Genomic DNA, 14,125 nt, shown 5'->3' on the forward strand with positions numbered 1-14,125 from the left:
GAGCTGTGCTTTTCACTCGCGACGAAGAAGTATGTGCGCTCTTTCCAATGTACGCCACTTACAAGAAGTTGTCGAAGAGGGGGTGCAAAACAAGGATGCGAAAGACAGTCGGTGACTATAAAGCAGAGACAAGTCGTAATGGGGGATAGTTAAGAGCTGGTTGCGATGGAACAAGTGTTCACTGTGTTTGGGTGTTGGCCACTTACATCTGCCAAGAAAGTGTACAGCGTAATGAAAAAATATGAACAAGATGCCTCATTTGCGAACATTCCAGCTCGTGATTTAAAATATTTACCAACACAGTATTATTTCGATAAAGTACCATCTATGGAATTACGAAGAATTTGGACCCAACTACCGTTCGCCTACCAGCAATCGAAAATGTTACAAATGAAGTTACCGTGTCTTGAACATTATAATAATGATTGTGCGGAAACTCATTTCGATGGACCACCACCACCTAAAATGCATTGTATTAAATGTACGTTAGAAAAGAAATAAATGTTATTTTTTTATCCATATTGATGAGTTTTATTTAAAGAAACCTCTTCACCTCCCCTTCCATCCAATCGCCTTCTGCTAGAAAACCATTTGAAAAGTAAGTTACATCAATACAATTTTTATCGGTTTTCTTCATGTATGTTTGTGATGATTTCAGGTATTAATTGTTATACGCTGAGAAAAGTGGTTCTTCAGCGCATTGCAAACCTGTCAGACGTGATAGAAAACCATTTGAAAAGTAAGTTACATCAATACAATTTTTATCGGTTTTCTTCATGTATGTTTGTGATGATTTCAGACATTAATTGTTATACGCTGAGAAAAGTGGTTCTTCAGCGCATTGCAAACTTGTCAGACGTGAGCGAACGTATAATTTTAATAAAATAATCCAAATTTTTTGTAACCCTTTTGATTCCTTGAAGTCTTTCCCATTATGCTTCACTTAATTGGTAACAGCCACGCTCGTGCAAGCGATAATACCGATGGTATGACCGACCCACTGGTTGCCGTGCTGCCACGCAATAACGACAGTACGAATGTTGTTGAGTCAAGCCTACCGTCGTTACCATTATATTGCAGCGGCAACTTTGACGGTTTGAGTCGTACCATGCAGGATTTCACTACAGACCCACCACTGTACGAGCAAATAATGAATGAGCTCCGGTCACAGCCAGGGAACGACAATGGTGCGATTGTTACCACCAGTCCAACCTTGTCGTCCTACGGTTTAACTCGCATCAGTATGGAGATACGAGAAGAAGGAACATATCAGGAAGTTGTTGTGCCACCTGAACCTGCTACCAATCAGGCCGACGTGGTACAACCACTTCCAGATATTGTACATACGGATGTCACAAGTCAAGCACCTGCTGAAAACCAGGTGCTTGCGGCACCGTCTGTACCAGCGACGGAAGACGTATCCCAACCCTCCGATAGGATATGTGTTTCGCCTGTCTTCTCGAGTGGACCCATACGGTACACATCCCGCCGTATAAAAAAACGCGTCAACTTGTTGTCAAGGGGTTGCGTGAAACAAACTACCCGCCCAAACCCTTCTCCTGCTTCACAAGACTCCTGTAGATTGCTGCGCAACGCATTAGCCAAACCTCCCCGTAACACACGAAGAGTACCTACACTCGCTACAGTAACCAGACCTGCAACGGTGGTTACATCTCCACCAGAGGTGACCATCGACATCCGTGACAGCCCGCCAACTATCACAACTATCCCACCACAAAATGTGGTGTTCCCACCACCTTTACCTATCCCTACTATCCCGCAGAGGCAAAATCTTCCAGCTGTAAATACCGCACATCCCGACCCATGGGTTGATGCGTTTCTGCATTCAACAACCAACTTGGCAAGCAGTCTTTTGTCCCAAGAGGATTTTTTCATCTTGGGCTTGAAACCTCAATTGCAAACCAAAGTGACGACTTTGGAACATCATAAGCGCCACTTCGTGAACGCGTTGAATGCAGTAAACCAGAATCCCACCGTCTGCTTTGCTGCTTTTTCAAACATCCTTAACATGTACAACACCAAAATTAACCTGTATAAGTCCCTTCTCAGGCTGCTGCCTGACAACGGTTAATAGCGTTTTTTTTTTGAAGCTCGTTCAGTTTTTTTGTCTCTTGCAGTGTTAACGTTGCAGGAGTTGGCTATGGAGAGCGTTAATTCGACGATTTCCCGTAAAGACCGTACGTTGCGGTTAGTAGATGTTTTACCAAAGACTCTACTACTAAACGTAATGTACAGCTGGGACATATGCTTCTGGCGTCGAATATCCCGAAAGGGCGATCGAATCAATCTTGGGGAGGTTTGCTTCCCCACCGTGGAACGCTTTGGAAAGAAAATGTCGCAAGGCACCGTACATAAGTTGTTCCACGGTTCTCCGGTTGATTGGAGTTCAACTTTCGGAGTGGGTCTTCAGTATCAAGCAAGGTATGTTTTTTATGAATCACATTTGGGCAACCTTTGCTATCGTTGTCGACGCCGCCTACACCATATTAGTATAACGAACGTTTTACAACTGGATTGTCGTGTGAAATTGCGCTCGAAAATAAAGTATGCATCTTCTGAACGATTGCAGACTATTATTTTAAATAAAAAATATTGGTGTGCGATGTGTTGTCGTGTGTCTTTGTTTCGAGTCTGTTTTAAACCACAACTTGAGGAGGATCAAAGTACTGAGGAATTGTCGGAGGGATGTCTCAGCAACTAATATGTTGTAGGTGGTTTTTTCAAATTTGTACACCATCCTTGTATGATACTGAAAATCGTTCGAATTGATGATATGACAACAAGTTCGCTTCCTTTTCACCTTTTCCGCTCCCATGCTTTTGTTTATATGTATTATTAATTATTTATTTGAATATTTACCGTATCTACTTATTGTTACCGCTCCCATGCTTTTGTTAATATGTATTATTAATTACTTATTTGAATATTTACCGTATCTACTTATTGTTAATTTAATACTAAGTAGTGTAAATTGTACTGTGACTTACACTGCTTTATTTTGTTTAATCACATAACATCTGTATGTGAATAACCCACTGGTGGTTCTACTACATCAACCATACAGATACTTTTGAAATCATGATAATAAATAATTTTGTAAATTTATGTATACCACGTCTTATTGTAAAATAAATATTGTGTAATATTACGCACGCTTTAAATAACTTTCAAACTCAATGTTAACAGTTTATATAGTTAAAGTGTTGTAAACCATTATTTTGAAACAATGATAATAAATAATCTGCTGAAATTTTTTGTATGCTACTTTTTATGATAAAATAAACATTGTTTTCTACTACGACTTCATTTCTTGTTAATCTCCCGTTCAAGTATCACCCGTCAGCATGGTTGAAGACGTTAAGTTTGTTAGCCAACCTTTAACACTACCAATCTGTAATCTTCATAACGACTTCGCTGCAAATAAATTTAAACGACATAGCGAATTATTTGGTGGGGAATGTAAACGTGGTTTGATAATTGGTTCTTCGGGTGCCGGAAAAACAAACGTAATGTTAACTTTATTGACAGCTCTCAACGGGTTGCGCTTTTTGAATGTATATTTGTGCTCTAATTCACTCTACCAAATCAAATACGAATTTCTACGACAATTACTTAAACCTATCCGCTCTTGCGGCTATTATGAATACTCAGATGTCGGACGATTTCTACCACCGTCAAAGGTGAAAGAATATTCAATTATTATTTTTGATGATATTGCTCCTACAGAGCAACAGATTATCAAGGAATATTTTTCATACGGTCGTCATAGAAACGTTGATACTTTTTTACTCGCTCAAAGTTATAGCGCCATTTCCAAGCAGCTTTTACGTGACAATTGCAACCTTTTAGTTTTATTTAAACAAGATCTCACTAACTTGAAACATATTTACAACGATCATTTGCTAGGGGACATTACGTGGGATGATTTTGTCAGAATTTGTCGAACTTGTTGGGATACACCGCACGGTATATTAGTTATTGATTTAGATTGCGATAAAAATAACGGACACTATCGGAAAGGTTTCGATGAGTACATTATACTGTAAAACCATTGACTTTACGACTGCATGCTCAGTCTCTGTGCGATCATTACACTATCACGTTGAACTATGAATCGTAATGTTGCACAACAGTTAATAGCTGCGCGAGAAGATGTTAAACATAAAATACGCACTTTGAAAGGAGATATAAAACAGAAGCAGTCCATTGCCGAAGCTCAACTCGCTCCACTGAAAGAACCTCTGACAGATATTTCCAAAAAATTACAAACTGTCAATTTATTAGCGCTCGACAATAAATTCGAGATAAAACGTGATTTATTTACCCCGAAAAAGGAGCAGTCACCAGATATCTCAGCCTTACTGGCTGACTTGCAGAAACCTTCTAAAGGACTTAAACTGGAAACTCCTAGAGTGAAACCTAAACGTAGAGTTACGTCAACACCCATTAAACCGGGAGCTAGCATGGATGTTTCACCGGAACTCGCACGGAGTCCGCAATTTCTCAGCGACGAAGAGGTGTTCGAGGGTCGAGATACTACACCTGAGGTTTCTGTTCGTGAGTCAGACACATCTTTAGATGTCTACGAGCGGGACGCTAGGGAGCAGTTGGCGCGCATGAAAGAGAATATGGAGGGAATGATGGAACAGACAGTTATTCGAGAAGCTTTAGGACAGCTGGACCCCTTACCACGTACCTATGTTACGGGTTTAACAGTAGATGTAAATAACGAGTTCGATCAAACTTACGGTGTTCGTGCACTTACCGATGGATTGTATATCGCAAATCAACCAATAACGTTTGACGGGAAAAACATTTTGGTGGGGGAATTTACGTATACAGGAACACCGGGGTTATACGAGTTGTTATTCAAAAATAAACCGGGTAAATTTACTTTACAAGATGCGAGAAATTACAAAGATATCTTACAACGTTCGAATGTACATAAAAGAGATTATGACGCTTCAAAAAGTATCATAACTGATGATGAAAATGAAAAGTTTGTGAACATAATCAAACCAATTTCCTTGGGTCAAAGACCAAATGTGTACTGGGCTCGATATTGGCCAAAACCTAAAACTGGATCAGGTCACTTAAATAAGTTGTTAGTACCTGCTGCAATTAAAGAGTACGAATACTGGGACGACGTGAACGAATTAGTTGATCGGTTGCGTTTACTACTTGCTTCCGAAGCAGCAGGTCATACTGCTCATCATAACGAAATTATATCCCTCATAGAGGAATTACGGGAAGCGCAAGTCATTCGTTAAGGGTATATAAACTTTTTTCTGTTTCTGTGACGCTTCAGAAGCCAATATGCCTTTAAACCGTTTTGGTGAACATGGTTCTACATCTATCGATAAATTTGGTAAGCATGTTCACCACCATGTTATACAGAACCACATAGCAAGATCCGAAGTTCTACAACCTTCATCAACATTTATTTTAACTTTACGTGGTGATGGAGATGTTGATCCAAAAACAAAACTTTATAAAATCACAAACAAAAGTGGAATTACGGATTACATCAATTCTTTCTACGAAGGTATGATAAAAGATGTTGTAAAGTCCGCTCATGTTCAGTTACTTGTTAACGATATCGTTATTAAGTCGCTCCAGGGAGTCCAACTCAAACGCGGAGATACCATTAAGTGTAAAAATAATGCACCGATAGGAGGACTACCTTTTCTTATAGAGTTGTTGATTGAAGGGGTTGTAGAGTAATGGTTAGTGTTAAGCGAGATCTCGTTAACGAACTACATGCACCTGCGAGACGACATTATCGGCGACGCCGCGTTCTGCTTCACGGACTATTGGATCTTTATCAAGCGGATTTGGTTGAAATGATCCCATATGCGTCGGTCAATAAAGGTTACAAGTATATACTGACTGTTATCAACGCTTTTTCAAAATACGCATGGGCCTTACCACTCAAAACCAAAACTGGGAAAGAGGTTACTCAAGCTATGAAGGACATTTTGCATAGTAAAAAGAATATTACTCCGAGCAACTTACAAACCGATAATGGGAAAGAGTTTTACAATAGCGATTTTCAAAAATTAATGGAACAACTTAACATTAATCATTACAGCACCTATTCCACTTTAAAAAGCTCGATTATCGAACGGTTTAATAGAACCCTAAAAAATAAAATGTGGAAAGAATTTAGTATGCAAGGAAATTATCGCTGGTTAGACTTACTACCCAAATTACTAAAATCTTACAACAACACAATACATCGCACCATTCACATGAAACCTTCAGCTGTTAATCGACGAAATGAATCTGCTCTGTTAAATACTGTATACAATTCCATTAAAGTTGTCGACCCCAACCACCGTAAATTTAATGTGGGGGAACACGTGCGAATTAGCAAGTACAGACACGCTTTTGCTAAAGGTTACCAACCAACTTGGTCCAATGAAATTTTCACCATAGCGACAGTTCAAAATACTAATCCCAGGACTTACCTTATTAAAGATGGTAGAGGAGAACCCATTCTTGGAGCATTTTACGACGAAGAATTACAACGTGTGAAACACCCGGATGTATTTTTAATTGAAAAAGTTCTTCGTCGAAAAGGAAATAAAGTCCGAGTGAAATGGTTGGGAATGGATAGCTCTCATAATTCTTGGATTGCAAAAAAAGATGTATTATAATTTTTACACTAAGAAAATAAAAAACTTTTTTTAATTTCGTTGATTTTATTTCAAGTAACCTTTTTTACAACCTACTTTCTACTTTATATACAAGTTTTGTGATACAAGCAAGTATTTTTTTTTTTTTTTTACAAATTAACTGATCGCAATTTAACTAGCCATACATGTTTACGTTTAACAACTCCAATAAGTTGTCCAAAAGATCTTCCCTGCGTAGATCTTCAATAAGATAGTTTCCCCAAGCTAAAGTATGACATCCATCCTCCATCACGTAACGTTTATCGTCATGTGCAGAGAGCGCCACTTTATTCTTTAGTTCTGTATACATCGTGTGATAGGAGGAGCGAAAGACATACATCTTTTTTCGCACAGAACCTCCATCTTCGATAATCCGTTTATATTCTGAAACACTTAAGTTTTTATCGATAACATACTTTTTCACACCCTTGGCACGCTTGACAACTCCTTCCAAAGTGTTAATACAATAAGCTTTAGCTCCTGTACCATAAAACGATGTTAATATCGTATTTGGGTACTCATCTTTCATTTTTCCGACTATCGGCGGCCCTGGAGGAATATTATGTCTGTTGTTTAACTTGTAATTAGAGGTATCGAACATCTCTATATTTTCTTTGATATCCTGGTATACATTCTCAGTAAATATTTCGAGAATTAACGAATCCGTATCTGTATATAACAATAATACGTTTTCACCATATTTCTCTTTTAAAAAATTATAAAAAAAGTTATAAATGACCGCTTTCGACAATTCCAGTACGCTAAACCTACATACAGAGGTTTGTTATATTTGACCTCCACCTTCTGCATTTCAATGGCTGCCAAATTATGGCAGAAAATTTTTGATGACTTGAAAGTCGGCTTTGCGATAAGAGCTTCTGCACCGGGTCTCCTGTAACGATTCTCCCAATGTGACACTAATCGTATATCGACTCTATTTTCAACATTTTCCATCGTTTTCCCATACACGATATTATTCATTTGTTTATAATGATTTTTCCCAAATTCATTCGTAGCATTCATTCGTTTCTCAGAGTTAAAATCGATATATGGTTTCATCCACGGCGATTGTTGAAATTGCAATGCACGGTGTATTTTGGTTAGCTTAAGACCTTTTTTCACACATTCACGTAGGTTTACATAGTGAATTATGTATTTCGATTTATTTTGTAAGTTCGCAATCAACTTAGGATGCTTCGATCCGGGAGCGATTATGTTTTCGGGACAAAACGGTAGATCATCATGCTGGTTGTGTAACCTTTCGGGATACTCCAAATCCACTTCAAACACATAACCAAGGTGTTCATCATCTAAACACTCCACATCTATATCTACTATTTCTTGGTTCGACAACCATCGAAAACCGCCTGTTGGTAATTTACAACTCATTGCATACCCATACAAATTGGTAGCGTCCAAGTATAGAATATATGATGATGGTTTTTCCGGGTTAAAATCGTCAAGGAACTTGTTGTTTGCTATTGCAGATCGTTTTACACACATACAGAGACCGCCTCTAATTCCTTTCTTAAAAAAGTGTAACATGTCAATGTCTGATAACAATTCTAATTTTACACCTGTCATTTTTAACAGAGCATCCCACCCAAACCCGGGCGCAGTATAATAATGGCAAGGATCCAGATTGTAATTCTCCAAAGATATTGTCCTGAAATTTTCAAAGACGTCAGTCAACATTAACACATCTGACGTCAAATACAGGTCACTGTATTCTCCCAACGTTGTACACTTAAATTTATTCCATACAGTCTGTGCTCTAGAGTATTGTTCCTTTGAAATATTACTTGAACTCAATATGTCGTAAAACTGTGTATGATCAGGCAATTTACTATACTCCAACTTTTCAAACGAATCTACGAACGAATATGGAAATACACCTTTCTGGCGCATCAATCTAAATTCTTCAGAGTCTTTGAATTTTTTTTTCACTTCCACACAATCCTTATCATCCAAATATGAAACCAACTTTTCCAAAGAACTCGCCATGAATCTAAACGAGTCGACGAATCTTATTTTCATAAACACTTTGCGTTTCTTTCCCTTGTTATCGGTTGTTTCTCCGACAACTATTTTTTTGGAAAAAGAAATATATTTTTCTTTGTTTTGTGCTATCACCTCTACTTCCTCCTTGTTTAGGGCAATACTTTTCACAAACATGTGGGCATCGTAATTCGACAGGTTGTGGAAAAACACAGGGATAAACATCGGTAATTTATAATTTATATTGCAGACGGAATGCGCAGGACCCCTATACAATCCTGTCAAGTGATCGTGATCACACACTTTCTCTTCTTTGTTTATTGGTTTATCACAAATGTGACATACGGAACTCAGTTCATGTACAAATTGGTCCAGACAGCTTAGCGGTATCATATCCTTTGTTTGCCTCAAATGTTGTTTATAGATCTCTATTACATCCTTCTCCAATCTTATAATAAATTCCAGAGCAGCGTTTCGCCCTCGGTATATTTGGAATTTCGATAAGTTATCATCGTAAGCACACTTAATGTAGTACGCAAACGCGTATGGTTCGTGTTCAAAACATCGGGCCGTATATGGTTTATTATCATCGTAAACTTTTCCTTCTTCGGGCGTTAAGGGTTTCAGAATCGCCTCGAAATCGGCGTACACCACAAACGGAACTTTCATTTTTTTTTCAAATCCTTCAAATTGTAAAACATTTTCCTTTTCTAGATGTCCGAACTTATTCACTTTTATTTGTTCGCTTGGTACTGTTGCTTTCACTTTTTTACAGTCATCCATCTGATGTCGTACCAACTTGTCTTCAGTTGAAAAGTATTGCAAACAACCCTCACAAATATATCTTTGATGTTCATGAGTCGATGATTGTGTATTTATCAGTCGAGATAAGTTTTTTATCCAACAATAGTGGTTATTCCCGAAATTGTCGCTGACTACTAATAAGTTTACATGACGCTCCCGTTTCTGTTTACATATACATACAGTTACAATATCATCTACCATTTTCTCTCCATTATACCAAGAATTTATACCATAGACGTTAATTGAAATGTTATTTTCTTCCTCAAATTTTGGTATGTCTCTGATGGGTACTGGGAATGTTACGCAGTCAAACTTTAATTCTGTTTCCCTATAATCTGGGTATGATGATATTCTTTGCGGTAAACCTGTGGGTTGGTACAGTGCGGACATCAGTGCCCAAGCAAAGCACTTATTATCGTTATTTTGCACGTTTATTACCGCTCTCTTCCCTTTTATGGATGTCGGTAAGTCGATGTAGCTCGATGCTCTTGTAGGATTAAACTTGTTACAGTTCACTTCAAGATATAATACTTCCAACAAGGTCCAACCTGCAGTATTAACACCTTTAGTTTCGCATTTTACTACTTTTCTATTCTTATACTCTTACCTGAGTCCCGTTCTTGGAATTCCGACATTTTCACCATAATCTCGTCCATAAAGTCCTCGTATGTTTGATATAAGTCTACGGCTACTGTTATAATTTTATTTTTTGTGTTGAATGATTTGATTTCCACTTCTTCCTTCGTATTTATGAAATACAATCCAAAAATTTCCGTATTCACTTTTAAACTACCATTTACATTCCTCACGGACTGTATCAAACTGATAACTTTTTCTCTAATTCGGTTACTGAATTCCTTCATGTCTACGTACTTCCGTTCATGATCGCTCACTCTAAAACTACATATTTTATCTCCAAATATCGAATCTATTTTTTCTACACCATCATCTATTATTACGAAGGCTTTCTGTTTATGTTTGTTGCTACGCAGATGTGAGGAATAACATTGTCTGGTTACGTGTTCATCACATATTTCACACACTATAACATCTCCTTGTTGATCCTCTTCCACCTTTCGACGTTTCCCAATACATGCTGTGCGTTGATGTCTCACAAGATTATCTGGTCTAGTAAACTCTTTGTAACACACGTCGCAGGTCAACATGTTCACAACACTCTTACTTCAATACTGTTGAACACGATTTTCTATCTGCTATTTAAAGCATACCTCCTCCGAAGTGGGGTTTTCAATGAACTCATGTCGTGTAACCTTCATTTCAGGTCACGTACAAGGTCAATGTCATGGTCACAATTAAGGTTGACTTCAAGGTCTCCGTTGAGGTCAAAGTAAAGGTCATTGTTCAGGTCAAGGTTACTGATCAAGGTCATGGTCACTAAACGTGATCTTGACCTGAGGTGAGCTCAAAGTAAAGGTCATTGTTTAGGTCTAGGTTACTGGTCAACGACCCCCTTTGCAATAGCCGATTCTGGAACCTCCTCCCAGAACCTCAGGGCAAGGTCAAGGTCATGGTCACTCAACATGACCTTGGCCTTGACCTTGACCTGAGGTTCTGAGAGGAGGTTCTAGAATCGGCTTTTATCTACTACTGAGCATGTTGGAGATAAAAAACAAAATGTGCCCAAAACGTGATATTATGACGTTATACGCCGTTCTGAGCCATGTTTGAACTTTCTATCACTTTTGGTTCCGGTAATTCTGTTGACCATATATTTGATATTCAGGCGTCAAATGACATCTTGGAGCATGTTGGAGATAAAAAACAAAATGTGCCCAAAACGTGATATTATGACGTTATACGCCGTTTTGAGCCATGTTTGAACTTTCTATCACTTTCGGTTCCGATAATTCTGTTGACCATATTTGTGATATTCAGGCGCCAAATGACATCTTGGAGCATGTTGGAGATAAAAAACAAAATGTGCCCAAAACGTGATATTATGACGTTATACGCCGTTCTGAGCCATGTTTGAACTTTCTATCACTTTTGGTTCCGATAATTCTGCTGACCATATTTGTGATATTCAGGCGCCAAATGACATCTTGGAGCATGTTGGAGATAAAAAACAAAATGTGCCGAAAACGTGATATTATGACGTTATACGACGTTCTTAGCAATGTTTGAACTTTCTATCACTTTTGGTTCCGGTAATTCTGTTGACCATATATTTGATATTCAGGCGCCAAATGACATCTTGGAGCATGTTGGAGATAAAAAACAAAATGTGCCCAAAACGTGATATTATGACGTTATACGACGTTCTGAGCCATGTTTGAACTTTCTATCACTTTTGGTTCCGGTAATTCTGTTGACCATATTTGTGATATTCAGGCGTCAAATGACATCTTGGAGCATGTTGGAGATAAAAAACAAAATGTGCCCAAAACGTGATATTATGACGTTATACGACGTTCTGAGCCATGTTTGAACTTTCTATCACTTTCGGTTCCGATAATTCTGTTGACCATATTTGTGATATTCAGGCGCCAAATGACATCTTGGAGCATGTTGGAGATAAAAAACAAAATGTGAACAAAACGTGATATTATGACGTTATACGCCGTTTTGAGCCACGTTTGAACTCTCTATCACTTTCGGTTCCGATAATTTTGTTGACCATATTTGTGATATTCAGGCGCCAAATGACATCTTGGAGCATGTTGGAGATAAAAAACAAAATGTGCCCAAAACGTGATATTATGACGTTATACGCCGTTCTGAGCCATGTTTGAACTTTCTATCACTTTTGGTTCCGGTAATTCTGTTGACCATATATTTGATATTCAGGCGTCAAATGACATCTTGGAGCATGTTGGAGATAAAAAACAAAATGTGCCCAAAACGTGATATTATGACGTTATACGCCGTTTTGAGCCATGTTTGAACTTTCTATCACTTTCGGTTCCGATAATTCTGTTGACCATATTTGTGATATTCAGGCGCCAAATGACATCTTGGAGCATGTTGGAGATAAAAAACAAAATGTGCCCAAAACGTGATATTATGACGTTATACGCCGTTCTGAGCCATGTTTGAACTTTCTATCACTTTTGGTTCCGATAATTCTGCTGACCATATTTGTGATATTCAGGCGCCAAATGACATCTTGGAGCATGTTGGAGATATAAAACAAAATGTGCCCAAAACGTGATATTATGACGTTATACGACGTTCTTAGCAATGTTTGAACTTTCTATCACTTTTGGTTCCGGTAATTCTGTTGACCATATATTTGATATTCAGGCGCCAAATGACATCTTGGAGCATGTTGGAGATAAAAAACAAAATGTGCCCAAAACGTGATATTATGACGTTATACGACGTTCTGAGCCATGTTTGAACTTTCTATCACTTTTGGTTCCGGTAATTCTGTTGACCATATTTGTGATATTCAGGCGTCAAATGACATCTTGGAGCATGTTGGAGATAAAAAACAAAATGTGCCCAAAACGTGATATTATGACGTTATACGACGTTCTGAGCCATGTTTGAACTTTCTATCACTTTTGGTTCCGGTAATTCTGTTGACCATACTTGTGATATTCAGGCGTCAAATGACATCTAGGAGCAAGTTGGAGATAAAAAACAAAATGTGCCCAAAACGTGATATTATGACGTTATACGCCGTTTTGAGCCATGTTTGAACTTTCTATCACTTTTGGTTCCGATAATTCTGCTGACCATATTTGTGATATTCAGGCGCCAAATGACATCTTGGAGCATGTTGGAGATAAAAAACAAAATGTGCTCAAAACGTGATATTATGACGTTATACGCCGTTTTGAGCCAGGTTTGAACTCTCTATCACTTTTGGTTCCGGTAATTCTGTCGACCATATTTGTGATATTCAGGCGTCAAATGACAACTTGGAGCATGTTGGAGATAAAAAACAAAATGTGCCCAAAACGTGATATTATGACGTTATACGCCGTTTTGAGCCATGTTTGAACTCTCTATCACTTTTGGTTCCGATAGTTCTGCTGACCATATTTGTGATATTCAGACGCCAAATGACATCTTGGAGCAAGTTGGAGATAAAAAACAAAATGTGCCCAAAACGTGTTATTATGACGTTATACGCCGTTCTGAGCCATATTTGAACTTTCTATCACTTTTGGTTCCGATAATTCTGCTGACCATATTTGTGATATTCAGACGCCAAATGACATCTTGGAGCATGTTGGAGATAAAAAACAAAATGTGCCCAAAACGTGATATTATGACGTTATACGACGTTCTGAGCCATGTTTGAACTTTCTATCACTTTCGGTTCCGATAATTCTGTTGACCATATTTGTGATATTCAGGCGCCAAATGACATCTTGGAGCATGTTGGAGATAAAAAACAAAATGTGCCCAAAACGTGATATTATGACGTTATACGCCGTTCTGAGCCATGTTTGAACTTTCTATCACTTTTGGTTCCGATAATTCTGCTGACCATATTTGTGATATTCAGGCGCCAAATGACATCTTGGAGCATGTTGGAGATAAAAAACAAAATGTGCCCAAAACGTGATATTATGACGTTATACGACGTTCTTAGCAATGTTTGAACTTTCTATCACTTTTGGTTCCGGTAATTCTGTTGACCATATATTTGA

At 38.2% G+C, this 14,125-nt stretch overlaps 2 protein-coding genes across 2 annotated transcripts; one reads left to right on the plus strand and one right to left on the minus strand.

The window, feature by feature from the left end:
• Positions 1-567: 567 nt before the first annotated feature.
• Positions 568-3,322, plus strand: LOC139431067 (uncharacterized). Its single transcript, XM_071198635.1, has 3 exons — positions 568-598; positions 659-739; positions 800-3,322. Exon 3 carries the CDS (start codon positions 935-937, stop codon positions 2,090-2,092), a length of 1,158 nt encoding a protein of 385 aa, XP_071054736.1. The 5' UTR covers positions 568-598; positions 659-739; positions 800-934; the 3' UTR covers positions 2,093-3,322.
• A 3,512-nt stretch (positions 3,323-6,834) lies between these two features.
• LOC139431057 (uncharacterized) lies at positions 6,835-10,666 on the minus strand. Its single transcript, XM_071198627.1, has 3 exons — positions 10,108-10,666; positions 7,466-10,048; positions 6,835-7,403 (listed from the first exon to the last, which is right to left on the minus strand). The coding sequence occupies exons 1-3, from the start codon at positions 10,664-10,666 to the stop codon at positions 6,835-6,837; spliced, it is 3,711 nt and encodes a 1,236-aa protein (XP_071054728.1).
• Positions 10,667-14,125: the final 3,459 nt, after the last annotated feature.

This window comes from Onthophagus taurus, chromosome 8, assembly GCF_036711975.1.
Source record: "Onthophagus taurus isolate NC chromosome 8, IU_Otau_3.0, whole genome shotgun sequence".
NCBI lineage: Eukaryota > Metazoa > Arthropoda > Insecta > Coleoptera > Scarabaeidae > Onthophagus > Onthophagus taurus.